Raw genomic sequence first — 21,751 nt, 5'->3', positions numbered from 1 at the left:
TCTAAAAATACTCCAAGCCAACTCCATGCAAGTCAATGGGACCACAACTCATGTTCTCACTCAAAATAAAACATTAGGTCATGGTCTCAGTAACTCATTTCACGTAATTTAAACTCCATATGACAATTTTCAAAAATAATTGACATTGTCATTAACGGGATATAATTAAATGGTGATTGACAGGTTATCGAGGGGCAGGCGGGGCTGTGGCTCTGTGGACGACCCTCAGTCTCATTTTGGCTGCTCTGAACCCCAAAAATATCAACATGGCGGGGATCGTAAACTCAAACATTACGCTTCAAAACGACCTTTCAGAAACCAATGAGTGACATCACTATATACGGCCTATGTCTTTACAGTCTATGATGCGTACACATGCTTCCATGCATATTTTACTACACGGCAGCACACTTTCAGGCAATGCTCACCACCATCATTAGCATTGTGGCTCTCTAAAACGCTGTCCGGGGCAGCCATGGCAGCAGAGTGCTACTGTAACCGGCGGTGACACTGCAGGTAGGGCTGCAAGCTGCAACTAACGATTATTTTGATAATTGATTAATCTGTCGATTATTTCTTCGATTAATTGATTAATCGGATAAAAACAAATGAGTGCATTTTATTTCAACAATTTTATTCAAAAACAAAATGGTGTCCCAAATTGACAATATTAGTGCACCAAAGTGCTGCTTCACTGGACCAGAGGTGTCTAAACAATAATGAAAAAAGAGAAATAATAAAAAAAGAACTACGTAAAGTGTTAACAGGATTTGCTACATAATAGGCTAGCTTTAACAACAGCCCACAGACATAAGTTAGTTTCTGCAGTAACACTTTCTCATTCTCGTTGAGCCACGTTTGTCCGCAATGTTACATTACGTTATCGTTTGTCCTCATTAACGCGGTGCGTCCATGTCATGCAAGGTTGATTTTCATAGTTTGCAGCTAACACACGTTCTACTTTTACAGAATGTGAAGTGCTCCCATACAGTACTTTAGATAGAGTTTAGTTGGAAAGTTTTCAGCGCTTCCGCCATCTTAGCTCCGGCATGGGGCTCCCGTCTCATGTCCATGGAGACAACACGTGGCGTAGTCAGTCCGCGACACAAGAAGTGGCCAGCTGCGTGACAAACACAGCAAGTACGACATAGTAGATATATAAACCTATATATAATTATATAGCTCACCCAACGAATCGCAACCCAGCAATCGATAATGCAATTCGTTCCCAACTAATTTAATAACGGATTTTTATGGATTTGATTGATTAGTTGTTGCAGCCCTAATTGCATGTCATGTTGTGCTAATGTCAGTCCATCACTACAGATGCAGCAACCTTCAATTGGCTCTGGGGCCATTCGGCTGCCAGCCAAGATCCTTGGCAGATTAAAACCAGATGTTCTCTGGTAAGGATGCCAGATGGATGTGGATCTGAATTCACTCGTCACTCAGCAACCAAGCCCAGAAATGGCTGATAGATACAGGCTGCAGACCCCTCCCTCCACCAGTCAGACTACTCTACCTCCAACCTCCACAACCAATCACGACCCTCCACCAGCCACAGCCTATAAGCTTCAATGCCAAAGCCAATCATTTCAGCAGCAGGGCCAGGACTCCAACACATCACTGAATCTATTCTACTTTCATTATGCTGAGCCTGGGGAGAGAGACCGAGAGAGTGAGAGAGAATGAGAGAGATAGAGAGAGAGAGAGAGAGAGAGAGAGAGAGAGAGATAGAGAGAAAGAGAGAGAGGCGGGAGCCAAATTAAAAGGCTCCTGTAGCCCCACACTCAGTCCGGATCCCATATTTAATTCAGTGATTGATTTGTTCATTACAATACATCCCAAACCTAATTATTCCATTAATAATACAAAACTTAATGAAGAAGAAGAAAAAAAACTGTGTGTGTGTGTGTGTGTGTGTGTGTGTGTGTGTGTGTGTGTGTGTGTGTGTGTGTGGGTGTGTGAGAGAGAGAGAGAGGGAGGGAGCGATGGAGGGAGGAGAGAGGGTGGTAATCTGTAGGCACAGTGTACATCCACACACACACACACACACACACGCACGTGCACACACACACACACACACACACACACACACACACACACACACACACACACACACACACACACGCACAGGGTCACTTGAGGATATGTGCTCCGGCCCATGTGATGGACAGGCCTTGTACTGTAGGTCAACCCTTGGCCTCTTGCAAACCCCGGAACATGGCCACCACGGACAGAGAGAGATGGATAGATGGATGGATGAAAAGGAAAACATGTAGCTTATTGTTTCAATAAGACAAGGCTGAGCTGACAGGAGAGAGATGAGAGGTGAGAAGAGAGGAGGAGAGGAGGAGAGAGAAGAAGAGAAGAGGAGAGGAGAGAGGAGAGGATAGGAAGAGAGGAGAGAGAGGTGAGGAGAGGAAGAGAGGATAGGGAGGTGAGTTGAGGAAGAGAGGAGAGAGAGGTGAGGAGAGGAGGAGAGAGAGGTGGGGAGAGGAAGAGAGGAGAGGTGAGGAGAGGAGAGAGAGAGGTGAGGAGAGGAAGAGAGGAGGAGAGAGAAGAAGAGAGGAGAGGAGAGAGGGGTGAGGTGAGGAAGAGAGGAGAGGAGAGAGAGGTGAGGAGAGGAGAGGAAGAGAGGAGAGAAAGGTGAGGAGAGGAGGAGAGAGAGGTGGGGAGAGGAAGAGAGGAGAGGTGAGGAGAGGAGAGAGAGGTGAGGAGAGGAAGAGAGGAGGAGAGAGAAGAAGAGAGGAGAGGAGAGAGGGGTGAGGTGAGGAAGAGAGGAGAGGAGAGAGAGGTGAGGAGAGGAGAGGAAGAGAGGAGAGAAAGGTGAGGAGAGGAAGAGATGAGAGGTGAGGAGAGGAAGAGAGGAGAGGAGAGGTGAGGAGACGAAGAGGGGAGAGGAGAGAGGGGTGAGGTGAGGAAGAGAGGAGAGCTGGGTGAGGAGAGGAGGAGAGAGAGGTGGGGAGAGGAAGAGAGGAGAGGTGAGGAGAGGAGAGAGAGGTGAGGAGAGGAAGAGAGGAGGAGAGAGAAGAAGAGAGGAGAGGAGAGAGGGGTGAGGTGAGGAAGAGAGGAGAGGAGAGAGAGGTGAGGAGAGGAGAGGAAGAGAGGAGAGAAAGGTGAGGAGAGGAAGAGATGAGAGGTGAGGAGAGGAAGAGAGGAGAGGAGAGGTGAGGAGACGAAGAGGGGAGAGGAGAGAGGGGTGAGGTGAGGAAGAGAGGAGAGCTGGGTGAGGAGAGGAGAGGAAGAGAGGAGAGAGAGGTGATGAGAGGGAGAGAGGAGAGGAGAGAGAGGTGAGGAGAGGGAGATTGGAGAGAGGTGAGGAGAGGGAGAGAGGAGAGGAGAGAGGTGATGAGAGGAGAGGAAGAGAGGTGAGGGGAGCAAGAGAGGAGAGGTGGGGAGAGGAAGAGAGGAGAGAGAGGTGAGGAGAGGAAGAGAGGAGAGGAAGAGAGGAGAGAGAGGTGAGGAGAGGAAGAGAGGCGAGGGGAGGAAGAGAGGGGAGGTGAGGAGAGGAAGAGAGGAGAGGAAGAGAGGAGAGGTGAGGAAGAGAGGAGAGGGGACAGAGGTGAGGAGAGGAAGAGAGGAGAGGAAGAGAGGAGAGGAGAGGAGAGGAAGAGAGGGGAGGTGAGGAGAGGAAGAGAGGAGAGGAAGAGAGGTGAGGTGAGGAAGAGAGGAGAGGAAGAGATGAGAAGTGAGGAGAGGAAGAGAGGAGAGGAGCGGAAGAGAGGAGAGGAAGAGAGGTGAGGCGAGGACGAGCAGTGAGGAGAGGAAGAGAGGTGAGGAGAGGAAGAGAGGAGAGGAAGAGAGGAGAGGAAGAGAGGTGAGGAGAGGAAGAGAGGAGAGGAAGAGAGGTGAGGTGAGGAAGAGAGGAGAGGAAGAGAGGTGAGGAGAGGAAGAGAGGAGAGGAAGAGAGGTGAGGAGAGAAAGAGAGGAGAGGAGAGAGAGGAGAGGAAGAGAGGAGAGGAAGAGAGATGAGGAGAGAGAGGAGAGAGAGGTGAGGAGAGGAAGAGAGCTGAGGTGAGGAGAGGAAGAGAGGAGAGAAGAGAGAGGTGAGGAGAGGAGAGAGGGCAGAAGGGGAGGAGGAGAGATAAGAAGAGAGGAGAGAGAAGAGGAAGGGAGAGCGGAGGAGAGGAGAGAATGTATGTAAGATTGATATAAGATAGGCTACTATAGAAGCGAGTTGTGCAGATGTGTGTGTGTGTACTGTAAAGTGCCCGAGTGTGTGCCCAAATGACTGTCACTCATGTGTGTGTGTGTGTGTGTGTGTGTGTGTGTGTGTGTGTGTGTGTGTGTGTGTGTGTGTGTGTGTGTGTGTGTTTGCAGGGCAGCAGAGAGTGGGGCAGCCCCTGAGTGTGGCTGTAGAGATTAATGGCAGCCATTATCTCAATGCCCAAAACACTCAGTGATGAAGAGTCAGTGCCTGGCGACGGGCCGCGGCCAATCAATTTGCAGCACAGCGGTCACCTGCCTGGGTCAGAGCCCACATACGGCTACTGTGTGTGTGTGTGTGTGTGTTATTGTTGTCATGGTGGGGGTTGGCAGGCTGCCAGGGTATTCTGGTGAAATAGAAAAACGTACAAAAGGAGAGGGTCCTATGTAGCTAAATGGGTAGCGTGTGGCACTAACACAGTCGGGGTTAGGGCTTCGTTTCCCACTGGCTAACCCACTAAATGTATACTAAATGGTGTAGGGTGCTTTGGATAATGCATCCACCTGGCAGATGTTCTTCACATGCTATACTTAGATGTCCTTGGTCCAGCTTTCTCCATTAATGGCCCTTTAAGTGTCTTGTTTTGGTGCTCTCTCTGCTCTCTGTTGTTTTATACCTCAGCTCATGTTTCCCTCCCTCCCTCTTCCATTTCAAAGTGAGCCGTAGACTGAGAGAGAGAGACTTATTTCTCCCCTCTGCTTGAAATTGGTGTGTCTTCCACATGATGCTTTTTCCTCCTGAAGGAGAAGTTCCCCATCATTACCTCGAGAGCGCAAAGATCACTCAGAGAGAGAGCGCTCCGAGTTGTTTATTCAATCTGCTCACACGCACATGTGCGCACAAACACGCATGCACGCGTGTGCGCACGTGCACACACACACGCACGCACGCACGCACGCACGCACGCACGCACGCACACACACACACACACACACACACACACACACACACACACACACACACACACACACACACACACACACACACACACATTAAAAACACATGCATACAAAGACACACATTAACACATGGACACTCCACAGGGAGCGATGTCTCTCTGGCTTGAAACAACAACACACCTGGGGGGCTTTATGATGGAAGACCTACTTGGATCCAAGAGGCTGATAAAAGTTAGAAGAAAGAAGCTACCTGGTTTTAAAGCTGGGAGCATCTAGACACCCTGGTCAAGGTTGTGTGGTGTGGACTACACTTACAGAAGAGTAAAGTGAACTCCCCTGCAGCAACTGGAAACAATATCAACTAGAGAGTAGAGACCTCCTTGCAATAAGATCACACCAGCCGTGACGCCGCAACTCAAAACCAATGTGGGCCAAGGGCTTAACGTGGAGCTGGCCAGTGTAACCACACACACGTGACGGCATCTTGCACGGTTTTGACGCTGTCGTGTTAGCAAAATCTGTCCACAGACAGACAGATAAACACCTGGGGCCGTATGCACAAACATTCTGAGGCTACATCTTCACTAAGCCGTTTTCAAAGACCCCGTAGTTGAAGACTTCCCAGTCTACACTAGAGCAGACTCCGAGCAGTCTCCGTCCATATTAGCTCATGCGAGATGCCCGCAATACGATGGTTCACATACACCGGGCATGCGCACGCCTCTGTTTAGTACTGGACTCCACAATGAGAGGGCAGCAACTACGCCTACGTTCAAGTCGAAGAAAAGAAGAAGAGGAAGAAGCAAAGCAAACTATCAGAAAATAGCATTACCTTTATGATCTTTTAATAATGTTAGTAGACACATAACTGTAGGCTATAGATCCCCGTTATGAGGCCAGTTTATCAAAAAAATAACGCCTATTTCGAAATCTGACTTTTGAGGGCAGGGGATCCAGCCAGCACATCGACCATGATCATGGAAGCTCGAGCTGCTCGCTTGGACCATCGATATATAATAAAGATTCATATTTATCTCAGTGGCCTGGACACATTTACATCCGTGATACCAGGCAAAATGGTCTGTGCGGTTCTGTGGTGATTAGCTCATGTCAATTGTAGCATTATGATGATTAAATTCATTATGGAAGATAAATGTTGGTTGAACAGATGCAAATAATTTCTTACATATAGCCTCCATGTAAAGTGACGCTATGGGCAGACCATTTCAATAAATAGTTTTTGCAGATTTGTTTGTTTAATGCTCTTCTGTATTGGACATTTAAAGCTGATACACACTTGTCTTGAGGTAATTCCAACAAGCTCAGTTAAAAATATGGCAAGCTAATGTGTCATTATTGTGCACGTGCCTTAAAGCAGGGAAGATTGCAGTCCGCTGTCCAGGTGTTATGCCTAGTTTTGCACCCCCACCCAGCATAAAAAAGAAGCATCCCCACCTCACGGGAGCATAATTGTAATGATTTATACAGAAATGTAGCTGTTTAAAAGTGATATAATTGTCTGGTAGACGTGACCTCCCTGATTTCTAAGTTAAAACAGCCCCGAAATATGTTGGGGATGCAATTCTCGGCGGGGATGCGGAAACGTTCACGGCATGTGTCGCAGGCGCAAATTAGAGCCATGCCAAAATCATCTGTGCCCCAAAATGCCTGCGCAAACAGGATTTGGGCGGTCTTAACTACCAGAATTATTCACGGGTGTGGCCAGGCAATGCTGGGCATTACATCAATCAAAACCAATCAGATTCCCGTCTCGCAATGGCTGTTTGCGCGAGGCATGCAATATGCTGTAATTCTCTCCATGCGTAATAGAGTGTACTCACTCGTGCGAGGACAGAGAGAGATGGAGAGAGCTTATTGACAGATCGTCTGTGGTGCCAACGACCCTCCGGGTTATGAAGGTAAATAGCCTATGTCCATTGTCCAACAAGTTTTCTCAAATAATTTCCCTCTTTGCGATGTGATAAAAGTTTCTCAGTGAGTTATAGTTGATTGCCTCACTGAATTATCTGCTAATACCCAATTTTAGCAGCATAATTTGATGTCCTGGTGTGGCAAGGCTGTGCGTAATGACATATCCAAAAGGAATTTTACTTTGCACTGCGCTGACTGCACGGAGATTACAACTGCGCTCCCACCGCAGTGAGGTATTTAGCGCGTAAGAGGTCCTTTTCAAAGCTCTTAGCGCAAAGTAATTGCGCGCTGCTGACGATAGCATAATGCCATCTATCCCCACATTTTAGCGCTGAAACGCCTGCTTTGGCATGTGGCACGCCTATGCCCAGTACAATTATAACAGGCATGCGCTTGTGCCCGCCCCCAATTTGCATTGCGCACGGCGTTAAACGAGCGCAAATGCTAAATTAGCACTTTTGGGAAGATAGGGCCGTAGGTGTCTCCAGGACCACACCCACCCATACGGAAGAGGCATATATACACATATATGGACATACATCCGACACAAGGTCCACATATATGTCACCATACATGTACATGTATGCACTTGGCATACAAACCCACCTGAGATATATGCATATATATGTGAGGATCATATATGTGATCCAAATATAAATTGACATATATGATCATATAGGCAATTAACATATATGAGTACTCCCATACATGTGATCATATATGCTCATGTAAGTAATGGACATATAGGATTATTCTAGCATATGTTTAGATATATGTACATATAAGCAATTAACATATAAGAATATTTCTACATATTTCCGCATATATGCAAATACAAGCAACACACATATATGTTATTCTCTTGCATATCAATATATGTGTGCATATGAGCATTAAACATATATTATTATTATTACGTATGTCAACATATATGCTCATATAATCAATTAACATATGCGGATGTTCGCATACATGTAATCATATATGTTTGTGTAAGCATTGAACATATAGGGTTAAACTTACATATGTCTACATATATGTGCATATCAGCAATTACCATATAAGAATTTACTTACATATGTAAGCATGTATGCTCATATAAGCAATTAACATATATTAGTATTCTCATACATGTGATCATATATGTTCATGCAAGTAATGGACATACAGGGTTATTCTTGCATATGTTTAAATATATGTACATATAAGCAATTAACATATAAGAATATTTCTACATATTTCCGCATATATGCAAATACAAGCAACACACATATATGTTATTCTATTGCATATCAAAATATGTGTGCATATAAGCATTAAACATATATGATTATTATTACGTATGTCAACATATATGCTCATATAATCAATTCACATATGCGGATGTTCGCATACATGTAATCATATATGTTTGTGTAAGCATTGAACATATAGGGTTAAACTTACATATGTCTACACATATGTGCATATCAGCAATTAACATATAAGAATGTACTTACATATGTAAGCATGTATGCTCATATAAGCAATTAACATATATGAGTATTCTCATACATGTGATCATATATGTGCATGCAAGTAATGGGCATACAGGGTTATTCTTGCATATGTTTAGATATATGTACATATAAGCAATTAACATATACGAATATTTCTACATATTTCCGCATATATGCAAATACAAGCAACACACATATATGTTATTCTCTTGCCAATCAAAATATGTGTGCATATAAGCATTAAACATATAAGATTATTATTACGTATGTCAACATATATGCTCATATAATCAATTAACATATGCGGATGTTCGCATACATGTAATCATATATGTTTGTGTAAGCATTGAACATATAGGGTTACACTTACATATGTCTACACATATGTGCATATCAGCAATTAACATATAAGAATTTACTTACATATGTAAGCATGTATGCTCATATAAGCAATTAACATATGAGTATTCTCATACAAGTGATCATATATGTCCATGCAAGTAATGGACATACAGGGTTATTCTTGCATATGTTTATATATATGTACATATAAGCAATTAACATATAAGAATATTTCTACATATTTCCGCATATATGCAAATACAAGCAACACACATATCTGTTATTCTCTTGCATATCAAAATATGTGTGCATATAAGCATTAAACATATATGATCATTATTACGTATGTCAACATATATGCTCATATAATCAATTAACATATGCGGATGTTCGCATACATGTAATCATATATGTTTGTGTAAGCATTGAACATATAGGGTTAAACTTACATATGTCTACATATATGTGCATATCAGCAATTAACATATAAGAATTTACTTACATATGCAAGCATGTTTGCTCATATAAGCAATTAACATATGAGTATTCTCATACATGTGATCATATATGTTCATACAAGTAATGGACATACAGGGTTATTCTCGCATATGTTTAGATATATGTACATATAAGCAATTAACATATAAGAATATTTCTACATATTTCCGCATATATGCAAATACAAGCAACACAAATATATGTTATTCTCTTCCATATCAAAATATGTGTTCGTATAAACATTAAACATATATGATTACTATTATGTATGTCAACATATATGCTCATATAATCAGTTAACATATGCGGATATTCTCATACATGTAATCATATATGTTTGTGTACGCATTGAACATATAGGGTTAAACTTACATATGTCTACATATATGTGTATATCAGCAATTAACATAGAAGTCTTTACTTACATATGTCAGCAGGTATGCTCATATAAGCAATTAACATATATGAGTATTCTCATACATGTGATCATCTATGTTCATGTAAGTAATCCAGCAGAGAGACTGGTTGGAGGGGGCGTGAACATTTCTCCAGAATTTGCATGGAAGTCCCATGATGCATTTGGGGCAGAGATTAGGGATCTAATATGGTTAATAACTCCACAGGATTTACTTTATGAAGCTTTTAAATTATATATTTGGAATCAGCTTTACGATGAGCTTCTAAATCATATATAATATATAATGTTTACACTAAAACCATAATATAGACTATGGGGCATTTTAATGACTCCACTGTCAAAAAACCCTTATTTTTCAATCTCATGCACACTGGACAAACCTTGAAAATATCCAGTAGTGCTGGAAGTCTTGCACAAAACTAACCATTTTTATGGTGGGTTTCACTTCTGAGATGTTGTTCAATCTAAAATAATTTGGAAAATTATATTTCTTTTAATTAAGAGATGTGTTTTGATTCCATACATGTTCATATATTGTGATATATATGCACATATATCCTGGATATATAGGTGGATATATGTCGAATAGAGATAAATACATACAGTTATACACAGGCAATAGTCATATATGTTCATATAAAATAAAACATATATGTATGTATAGTTATTATTCATATATAGTTTTATATGTATTAACCATACATGCCCGTATAGTGTCAATGCATACAAATGTACATATAATTAATTGCCATATGTGTCCATATACAATCTATACATGTATGCACATATATAATTATATAGGACAAACATATATGGACCATATATGAAACGTTCCAATTCCATACATGTTTATATATTGTGATATATATTGACATATATGCACATCTATCCTGGATATATAGGTGGATATATGTCGAATACAGATAAATACATACAGTTATACACAGGTAATAGTCATATATGTTCATATAAAATAAAACATACATATGTATAGTTATTATTCATATATAGTTATATATGTATTAACCATATATGCCCGTATACTGTCAATGCATACAAATGTACATATAATTAATTGCCATATGTGTCCATATACAATCTATACATGTATGTACATATATAATTATAAAGGACAAACATATTTGGACCATATATGAAACGTTCCAATTCCATACATGTTCATATATTGTGATATATATGCACATATATGCACACATATCCTGGATATATAGGTGGATATATGTTGAATACAGGTAAATACATACAGTTATACACAGGTAATAGTCATATATGTTCATATAAAATAAAACATATATGTATGTATAGTTATTATTCATATATAGTTATATATGTATTAACCATATATGTCCGTATAGTGTCAATGCATACAAATGTACATATAATTAATTACCATATGTGTCCATATACAATCTATACATGTATGCACATATATAATTATATAGGACTAACATATATGGACCATATATGAAACGTTCCAATTCCATACATGTTCATATATTGTGATACATATGCACATATATGCACATATATCCTGGATATATATGTGGATATATGTCGAATACTTATATGAACATATACTACATGTATGTTTACTACATATATGTGTATATATGCCTCTTCCGTATGGGCATACACACACCCACGTGTGCACGCACGCACACAGTTTAGTAGTCTTTAAAAAAATCAGATTTGATAAAATATGCTTTCAAAGAGAGAACCAAGACAGTATGAAGAGCAAAAACTCAGTGGGAAACTGCTGTGATAATTCAAGAGGACAGCACTGGACTCAAGGACTATCTTTTTTCTCAAGTCTCATCTGACCTGCTTTAACAGCATTTGCCAATTCTCTTTTTATTGTTTGTTGTTAACCTCGGAAGGTGACAGAGTTTGCAATGAGGTCCAAACAGTTAGACAATCATAAAAGCCAGTGTTGGTAGTATACTCGCAAGTAACTGCAAGCACAGGAACAAATGCTAACAATAATTTGCATAGTCTCTGGGCCTAGAAGCACCATTATATATTATTATGATACTCAACGCACAATACTATATTATTGCGATTTTAAAAGATCGACTTGGCGTCGATATTGCCACACAAAATATCTCGACCCCCCCCCCCCCCCTGGTTCTGACTGACAGAAGTGAGAGCCAAAGAAAAGGAAGGACAAGTCCTTGGGCCCTATCTTCGCAAAAGCGGTAATTTAGCGTTTGCGCTCGTTTAACGCCGTGCGCAATGCAAATTGGGGGCGGGCACAAGCCCATACCTGTAATAATTGTACTGGGCATAGGCGTGTCACATGTCAAAGCAGGCGTTTCAGCGCTAAAATGTGGGGATAGATGGCATTATCCTATCGTCAGCAGTGCGCAATTACTTTGCGCTAAGAGCTTTGAAAAGCACTAAAACACTCGCTGCGCTTGACCGCACCATAAACTCCATGCTGCGCAACGCAGAAATGTCATTACACACGGACGTGCCACGCCAGGACATCAAATTCTGCTGCTAAAATTGGGTAACCAGCAGATCATTCAGTGAGGCAATCAACTACAATTCACTGAGACACTTTTATCACATTGCAAGGAGGGGTTATGGCAAATGAATTGAGAAAACTTGTAGCCTACCTGCAATAGGCTATTCACCTTCACCTGCTATAACCCAGAGGGTTGTTGGCATCACAGCCGATCTGTCACAAGCTCTCTCCATCTCTCTCTGTCCTCGGCGGCAGCTCAGTGTTTCACCGAGTTTTAATTGAGTCCACTGTAAATCCTCCAATCTTTTCTTTTGTCTCCGCCGTTTACCCGCTGCAAACACGTTTCTATTGTCCCACACCAGTCAACAAAATAACCCGAATTGCATCAAAACTCAGATGTTTTTAACAGGTATATGATGTGATGCTGTCGTTATGAGATAGGGATCATATATACAGTCAATAGGCCTACACCTATCCAAATTACGCATGGGGAGAATTACAGCATGCCTCACAACTGTATTACAGGGACTGCAAGACGGGAATCTGGTTTGATTGATCTAATGCCCAGGCATTGCCAGGCCACACCTGTGAATAATTCTGGTGGTTAACACCGCCCAAATCCCGTTTGCGCCATGTGTAAATAATTTGGCACGCATCTAATCTGCGTTTGCGCCCGTTGTTGTGATGAGTTATGCTTCCCTGTGAATAATTGCATCGCCACCATATTTTGGGGCTGTTTTAACAGGGAGGTCACGTCTACCCAAACAATTATATCATTTTTAAAGTTATGTTTCTGTATAAATCATTACAATATACTCCCGTGAGGTGGGGATGCGTTTAGCTGCTGCCGGGCGGGGGTGCAAAACTCGGCATAACAACTGGACAGCGGACAGGTGCGCAAGCATAAATAGGGGATATCGCCTGTACCAAGATAGGGCCCCTTCTCTTTTTTTCGCTGATTTTTCTTCAATTTTCTCACAAATTTGTTTCGCCAATTCCCCCTGCTGTCCCGGTCATTGCTCCACCCCCTCTGCCGAGTCTACAACTGGGGAAAGTTGTAGACTAGCCCATGCTTCCTCCAACACGTGCAGTCGCCAGCCAGCCACTTCTTTTCACCTGACAACGAGGAGTTTCACCGGCAGGAAGCGCGTGGGAGGCTCACGTAGGGTTGGCACGATGGACGATGGCATCGACCATCGTGATTGGCCGACCCCCCATCGACCTCTGAGCCTTCTACATCGGATCATCGTGATTAATTATCTGTTCGAAATAAATTTGTGCCGTTTTAATAATAAAAAATACCAAGTCAACTTACCGTGACGCGTGGGGCCGGCGGCATTAAACGAGCACGCCCAGTTCAGACTCAGAGAAGCCTCCCCTCCCCCTCTTCCGCTCTGCTTCTCTGCACTGGGAGCGCTTGTTTAATGTCGCCGGGGCGTCCCCCGCGCATGAGAAGTCAGTTATTTTGTTGCAAACACTTTTAAGACAAAGAAGAAACTTCACGTTCTTTCCTGTTTTCAACCCAAAGTGAGTACAAGTCTTCAACTGTGAATTTAACTCGCCTGTTTCCAAAGTGAAAGTTGAAGTCGCTCACAGCAGCAGCCTCAACGCTAGACTCGTCTGAATGACTGATCAGTCTTGCGTTGAGGCTACAGCAGCAGCAGCTGTGTTTCTCTCTCAACTCTCCTCTCGTCAAATCGCTCTCATTAGGTTCAAAAGCCCACGCAAATCTAACGTTATATCAGCCAGTAATTCAGTCAGTTTACTGCCAGCTAGTTAAATTCAACACACACACATTGTTGGTGAGGACCTGTAACGTTAACGTTTTGTTATTTGCGCCGTTCAAATTGCTGGTACTGCTTCATTCAGTCGCCTGGCTCTGTGCTGTTAGCACAGAGGCTAATAGTAGCCTATCGAAGCCCGCTGGTCTCCGTGAAGAGCTCAGCTGTCCAGTTGTTAATGAACGCATTGCAATGAATGGCATTACCGCACCGCAGCGACTTAATAAATTATTAATTATTCCCCCCACCCCCGCCAATGACGATGCCATCGTGGATCACGATGGTTCACTGTGGAATAATCACGATGGATAATTTACTGACATCGCACAACCCTAGCTCACGGTATTCCCCCAGTTCTCCTCCCCCTGAACAGGTGCCCCGATCGACCAGAGGAGGCACTAGGACTCATACCAGGACCAGGACTCATAACCCACTGGCTTCCCACCCGCAGGCACAGCCAATTGTGTCGGAACGTCTGACGGAGCCAGAAGTACCGCTGTCGGGAAGTGAACCCGGGTCTCCATGGGGGTAGCGGGCGTCTCCGTGGTGGTAGCAGGCGAGTGCTTTCACCCATGCACTACCCAGACGCCCCAAAGACAACTATTGATGTATTGTTCATTCACTGATTTACAAACTGAAAACAAATGATAGGTCACAGCTTACTGTGCCATCAATGTATCTGTACGATTTCCAGCTTAAAGTGTGTTTCTAGGGGGGAAACTGTGAAAACAGAAAAATGCATCACAGTCAATCAAGGACCTTCATCTTGAGTCAGTGGAGCCTACAGCGAGACGGCAGAAGCTATCACGAGCCACATTAAATTATCAATCACAATGAAGCACTTTAACTCAACTCAATGCTATGTGGGCTGAGATCATTGGACAATTCTTCCAAAGCCACAGAGAGGCCGACACTTCCCCCTGCTGCCACAGGTGAAATCCACTTATGGCAATAAGTACCTGCTTAAGTAACCTGCTCCTCCAGCTCATGGGAATCATCCATCATGTTGGAATAAGGGGGCTGCAGCCCCCCTCCACCCTATAACACCAAAGCTCTCATCGCCCATTCCTCAAATGGCTGTGATGAGAGACCATCCATTGCCCCTAATGATGGCCACAACAATTCAATTCCATACTATCACAAACACAAAAACGGTATAGTCTTTGAGAGAGAGAGAGAGAGAGAGGGGGGGGGGGGGGGAGAGCGAGAGAATCTGAAGATTGGTCGGTAAGGAGTTTTCCGTACAGTGGGTCATTTGTGAAGCTGTGGTTTGTGGGTCGATAACGCTGTTTGTTTGGTGGGTGCGTGCAGGCTTGTAAGCAAGCTGATGGTAACATCAGCTCGACTACACACTCAAGTGACAACCGGTGTCAGAGGCAAAAGGGAAGCCATTTACACAGTATCACAACACAGTAAGTGTTCCCAGGGTCAGGGGGGAAACATTACGTTATGAGCCCTACAGTACCTGTGCCTGGTGAATTATGGATGATCACTCTGAAGTGTTTTCAGAGGTTCAGGGGTGGCATCTACAATGCAGATGCACCCTCCATCCGCATGTGGCTTGACCAGGCAGTTAAATCATGACTGACCCCACCCACCCAGGTCATAAACTCTTTAATGCTCTCCCCCCCTTGGCAGAAGACTGATGTCTGGCAGTACCAGAAGCTCTCGACAGAGTTTCTTCCCAACTGCCATCTGCCTCTTCAACGAGACCCGAAACCCGCCCACGAATCAGGACTTTATCAAGTTCAACCCCCCTCCACAACCCCCCTCAAATTCCTTGTTTGTAATGACTTACTGTGGCTATTAAAGTGAATCTTGAATCTTGGAAAAGAAAAAACATAAATTAGAGGCAGAGCTCCTCTGGATAAAGACATATGGTTGTGAAGTTTTAGCATTATAAAAATACAATAAAATAAATTAATTGGAGGCAGTGCTGCTCATGTTGTTGGTTGAGCTAAACCTCACAGCTAACTTGCAAACTTGAATGTTTTTTTTTTTTTATGGCAATGATTTATTTTGTTCATCTATTCATGACATTCATGATCGGAAGAGTGGCTTTGAAGTGAAGACTATAGCAGCAGCAACGAGCCAACACAGGAGTCTGATCACTGTTTCATTTCATGAAGACACACACAGGGAGGGAGGCAAACACAACGACTAATATCTCTGACTGAAGACTAAGATGACCAGATTTCTGAAATGAAAATCGGGAACATTTCCAGTTCTGCAGTCAATATATCATAAAAATATCCAATATTATTATCTATTAAATAAAAAACGGGGGACAATTCCAGCTTCATGTCTTTTGACCATGGTCCTGTAATAAACTATGGTGCAGGCTGACTGATATCCCTCCAAAATACCACATTAAGACCTTGAGGAACACCATAGAAAAATGCATGCTGTGATTTGATATCAAAAACTTTGGACATATGGAGATTGCACTAAATGAGTAACATCTGTAGCATGACATGGTTGGGACCAATGGATGCCTTAGGTCTTATAGTTTTATATACAGTATAAGTATATTCATTATAGCTTTAAAAATGAGCCTGTTACAGCCTCTGAAAGACAGTAATGTTGGCTGCGGACGAAGAGTAGAAAACCGGGGACATTTTCGGGGACAGCTGCAGCTGAGGACAGGTCACCAAAAACCGCGACTGTCCTTGGAAATCAGGAGTGTCTGGTCACTTTACTGAAGACAGAACAGCATTCTTGTGCAAAGGTCACTTGAGAACACAGACTGAGAAAGGCCTTGAACAGCATATCAGCCTGCTCATTACAACTTCATTCCCAATTACCTTCCCTTGACACCTTGTCATACCTTCTGATTAACACACAGTATGATATACATGTGGATGAAAGGAGATCATGCTGGCTTTGACTACATACAGTACAGTATGCAGATTCCAACATAGAGTAGCTAACCTAAAAAAAAAATCTCAATTGCTACCTCTTGCCTTTTTCACCAGGCAGTCTAACACATTACTGTTGTTCAACCAATGAGATTATTTGTTCTTCCAGAGGAACTCCGCCAACGAGAAATGTTAAAGCTATAATGTGCAGTTAAATAACAGCTAATTAGTTGTGTCAATCAATGCAATCTATTCTAATCAGAATGGTCAATCAATCAATACAATCTATTGTAATCAGAATGGTGGGAACACTCGACATATTGTGTACATTTATTTATTGTGTTGCAGAAGGTCTGCCAATTGACTCCAAACTAGCATCATAAAGTGTGGCTCTCTTTCACATGCCGAGAAGAAGAGGGCTTGTCGAGTGGAAGGTTGCCGGTTTGAATCCCCAGACTGACAGCTAAATCTGAACATTACAAAAAGAAACAACAACAACAATAACAATAACAGACACTGTCCCCTTCCTCAACAAGCTCTTGAGCAAGGCACCTAATGGCCAACAAGCAGTGTGGTTGTACAGAGCAGCTGCCAGGTGTTTAATGTATGCAACTGGGTGGTGCTGAAAAAGTGCCGACACGCTCAATCAACTTTCCCCACATACAGTAAGTAAAAGTTAAATACAATGTGTGCCTAGTGATTATCCTGTCTAACTTCCTGTCAGGCAGAGGAGCAGTCATTCACTCTTTTTCACACATCATTCTATGCTGCCACTGCTTGCAAAGCTGCTCCTGCATGTGCCTGTGCAGCATGTAATAGCAGCACAGCATCCTAGTGCCAGCCGGGAGTTACAAAACAGAGAAGTTACATCTTTCACAGTCTGTCTGTAATCTGTATAGCCGACTTAATATGCAAAACAACAACAACAACAACAACAACAACAACACATAAATTCCTCCTGGAAGCCTGATCTGCCCCCATGCTAGAGTTCAAGGCAAAGTAGCGCTGGTGGCCCGCCATGTCGTCGTAAAAGACTGTGCATGTGATCATTGCGCTGTGGTGTCTCAAGCAGTGAGGATAATTAGGATCAACAGGGGCGGGTTGGAAGAGATTGATACAAAGACTTCAACTCGAAACACACTCCAAAATCTGCTCTGTATGTGTTCTCACACGTACACACACGCGCGCGCACACATGCGCCGCACGCACACACGCACGCACACACACACACACACACACACACACACACACACACACACACACACACACACACACACACACACACACATTAATTTGAATAAGTTAATATGATGGCCTGCACAAACATTGAGAGCCTAAGTGATGCAGAATGGAAATTAACAGCCAAAAGGTGAAGAAAGAGCCACTTTGTATCAAAGCAGGAGCCAGGAGTCTGGAAGTTGTCTTAATGTATTTATATATCTTTATATATCTTTGCAAAGAGGAGCAATCTTCTTGTACATCCACAAATGCATATACAGACTTACAGACCCTCGGCATATACAGTAGCACCAAAATTAAAGTTCAAGTTCAAAACAGTTTCCAAAGCTGGTTTCCTTCTACTCGATTAGTTTTCTTTTTTAATGACATGAGTGTTATAGTGTTTTGGAAAAAGGGGGACTTGTTCAGAATCACTAAACCAAATGTATTTTGTCCAAACTATGTTTGATTACAAAGGGTTTGAATAATAGTGCCGTCATGAAAATGTATAAGCTTTGTAAATACAAGGGCCAGTGATGTTTCAGAGGTGCTGGGATAATGTTCTCTTCACACGGCAACAAAATGCTCCATATCAAATGAAACTAGATATACAGTACAGGTACTCAACTTTCCAACGCTACAAACACACCACAATCACAGCAACATAACTCATGCTAGCCCCTGCAGGGAAACACACGAGTCAACCTTCACATTTTACAGTCACACTAACAAAAATAAAAAAAATTGTCAACATTTTTAATTTTTGTCCTGTTATGTCACCAAAGACTTATTTTAATCTAATCAAAAACGGCAGATCTTAGCTGTACTCACCCTCCTGTTGTAAATTCAATATGAATCTTTAACATGCCTTGATATCTTATGAAAATGCTTGTTGGTGAAATATGCACAAACGCACTCAAACTCCCTGACGCAAACACACCAAAGCATCCACCAACACTTTCACACACAGAGAGAAATCCCCTCAAGCAGCCAACATTCTGTGAGCGCAGTTCCCTTACCTTGGCGATTTGGACACACCAGTTGAGCAGCAGTTGCGATCCGATGTTGTCCTTGTGCTCGTGGACGTAGTCGAGGAGGCAGCCGTGGGGCATGAGCTGAGTGACCAGCTGGATGGTGGGGCTCAGACACACACCCAGCAGACGCACCAGGTGGGGGTGCTCCATGCTGGCCATGATCAGGGCCTCCTGGGTGAGTGGAGGAGACACAGAGACAGGCAGACACTTAAGAGGACTGCTGCCATGGGGAACTTGACACTGGTGTGCGTGTGTCTGTAATGTGGGTGAAGTCTGCATGTTGGGGTAATCCTCAAAATCCCCCCCCCCCTTTTGTTGTTGCTTTGATGACCTCTTTGGTGTTTTTCCACAAAACCTCCAAGAGATGGATGACTTCCTGTGTGTCAGAGGAAAGCTCTCCTACACAGATGAATCACTTCCTGTGTGTCAGAGGAAAGCTCTCCACACAGATGAATCACTTCCTGTGTGTCAGAGGAAAGCTCTCTCACACAGATGAATCACTTCCTGTGTTTCAGAGGAAAGCTCTCCCACACAGATGAATCACTTCCTGTGTTCCAGAGGAAAGCTCTCCACACAGATGAATCACTTCCTGTGTGTCAGAGGAAAGCTCTCCACACAGATGAATCACTTCCTGTGTGTCAGAGGAAAGCTCTCTCACACAGATGAATCACTTCCTGTGTGTCAGAGGAAAGCTCTCTCACACAGATGAATCACTTCCTGTGTGTCAGAGGAAAGCTCTCTCACACAGATGAATGACTTCCTGTGTGTCAGAGGAAAGCTCTCTCACACAGATGAATCACTTCCTGTGTGTCAGAGGAAAGCTCTCCACACAGATGAATCACTTCCTGTGTGTCAGAGGAAAGCTCTCCACACAGATGAATCACTTCCTGTGTGTCAGAGGAAAGCTCTCTCACACAGATGAATCACTTCCTGTGTGTCAGAGGAAAGCTCTCCACACAGATGAATCACTTCCTGTGTGTCAGAGGAAAGCTCTCTCACACAGATGAATCACTTCCTGTGTGTCAGAGGAAAGCTCTCTCACACAGATGAATCACTTCCTGTGTGTCAGAGGAAAGCTCTCTCACACAGATGAATCACTTCCTGTGTGTCAGAGGAAAGCTCTCTCACACAGATGAATCACTTCCTGTGTGTCAGAGGAAAGCTCTCTCACACAGATGAATCACTTCCTGTGTGTCAGAGGAAAGCTCTCCACACAGATGAATCACTTCCTGTGTTCCAGAGGAAAGCTCTCCACACAGATGAATCACTTCCTGTGTGTCAGAGGAAAGCTCTCACACAGATGAATCACTTCCTGTGTGTCAGAGGAAAGCTCTCTCACACAGATGGATGACTTCCTGTGTGTCAGAGGAAAGCTCTCTCACACAGATGAATCACTTCCTGTGTTCCAGAGGAAAGCTCTCTCACACACCTAGCCTCAAAATGAGACCACGAGTGATTCTGATATCTGGACATTCAATGGTATTCTCAGATGGATACTCCTAATATTCACTGACAGGGTCAGACAAGGCTGGGGACGGAGTAACATGCAAAACGTGAGACTGCTGGGCTGCATGCATAGCATCTGTACACAGAGTCAAACTGGCTGTGTGAGAAAACTGTGTATATCCTGTAGAGACCTTATTCAAAGCCTTAATCAGTATTCCAATATGTGAGAAATGCTTGGCACCAACACATTTAAAACATATTTGTGGTGTATTATTGTTAGTACTACAGTAGGTGCAATGTGTTTGATTTCGTGTTGCAAAAACAACTTTCTATTTTTCTCTCTTGTTTGATATTGTGTCCTCTCATCTCGCTCTCATCTCTCTCTCTCTCTGTGTCAGTTCCCTAGCAGATGGATAAAGGGGTTTGCACAGTTGGGACGTGATGTTAGGTAATTGTTATGGCGGAGCTGCGAGCAGAAGGGCGCGCGTGGCGAGGCTGATATCCGTGGCCGGCGTGCGCACAGTATGGCCGCCCGAGCAGAAGCTGCACTCAAAGTCATTGCTTAAAAAGCACTCAGTCCAGTGATCCTCTTCATCTCTCACTGCCTCCCCTCTCCTCGCCCTCTCTCATTCACACACTCACACACTGATACACACACTCTTGCCAGCTTTCTCAAACTCACAGACGTACACACACACACACACACACACACACACACACACACACACACACACACACACACACACACACACACACACACACACACACACACACACACACACACACACCAACCACATGGTGGAGGCTGTGTATATCCAGACTGGGCCCGGGGGCGGCTGATAGATAGATGAGGTGTCTTCTTAAATGTAGAGGCTGAAGAATGAGCTTAGAGGGACAGTGAGGTGTGTGGTGGCTGTGAGTAGATTCATTCTAAACAGCAGAGGGGGTCATAGAGGCAGGGGCCAATGTGTGTGTGTGTGTGTGTGTGTGTGTGTGTGTGTGTGTGTGGGGGGGGGGGGGGCTTTTGGCACCATCAGTGCCCTGATTTAAACAGAGCCTGCCGGCCCAAACTGGTGGCACTACATCTCCACTTTATAAAACCACCTGCCCACCCCATCCCACCTCTCT

General features: G+C 43.4%; 1 protein-coding gene across 1 annotated transcript in view; it reads right to left on the bottom strand.

Moving 5' to 3' along the window:
* LOC310772857 (receptor tyrosine-protein kinase erbB-4-like) overlaps positions 1-21,751 on the bottom strand; it is a gene marked incomplete at its 3' end in the record, with an annotated part of 279,666 nt that overhangs the window by 50,036 nt on the left and 207,879 nt on the right. The window contains exon 19 of the mRNA XM_083632786.1: positions 19,163-19,348. Within this exon, the coding sequence (XP_083488912.1) occupies positions 19,163-19,348 (186 nt within the window). The remainder of the gene's footprint in view (positions 1-19,162; positions 19,349-21,751) is intronic.

This window comes from Poromitra crassiceps (genome assembly GCF_964638095.1).
Source record: "Poromitra crassiceps genome assembly, chromosome: 3".
Taxonomy (NCBI): Eukaryota; Metazoa; Chordata; class Actinopteri; order Beryciformes; family Melamphaidae; genus Poromitra; species Poromitra crassiceps.
Note: the sequence above shows the minus strand (reverse complement) of the source record. Positions and strands in the feature narration are given on the sequence as shown.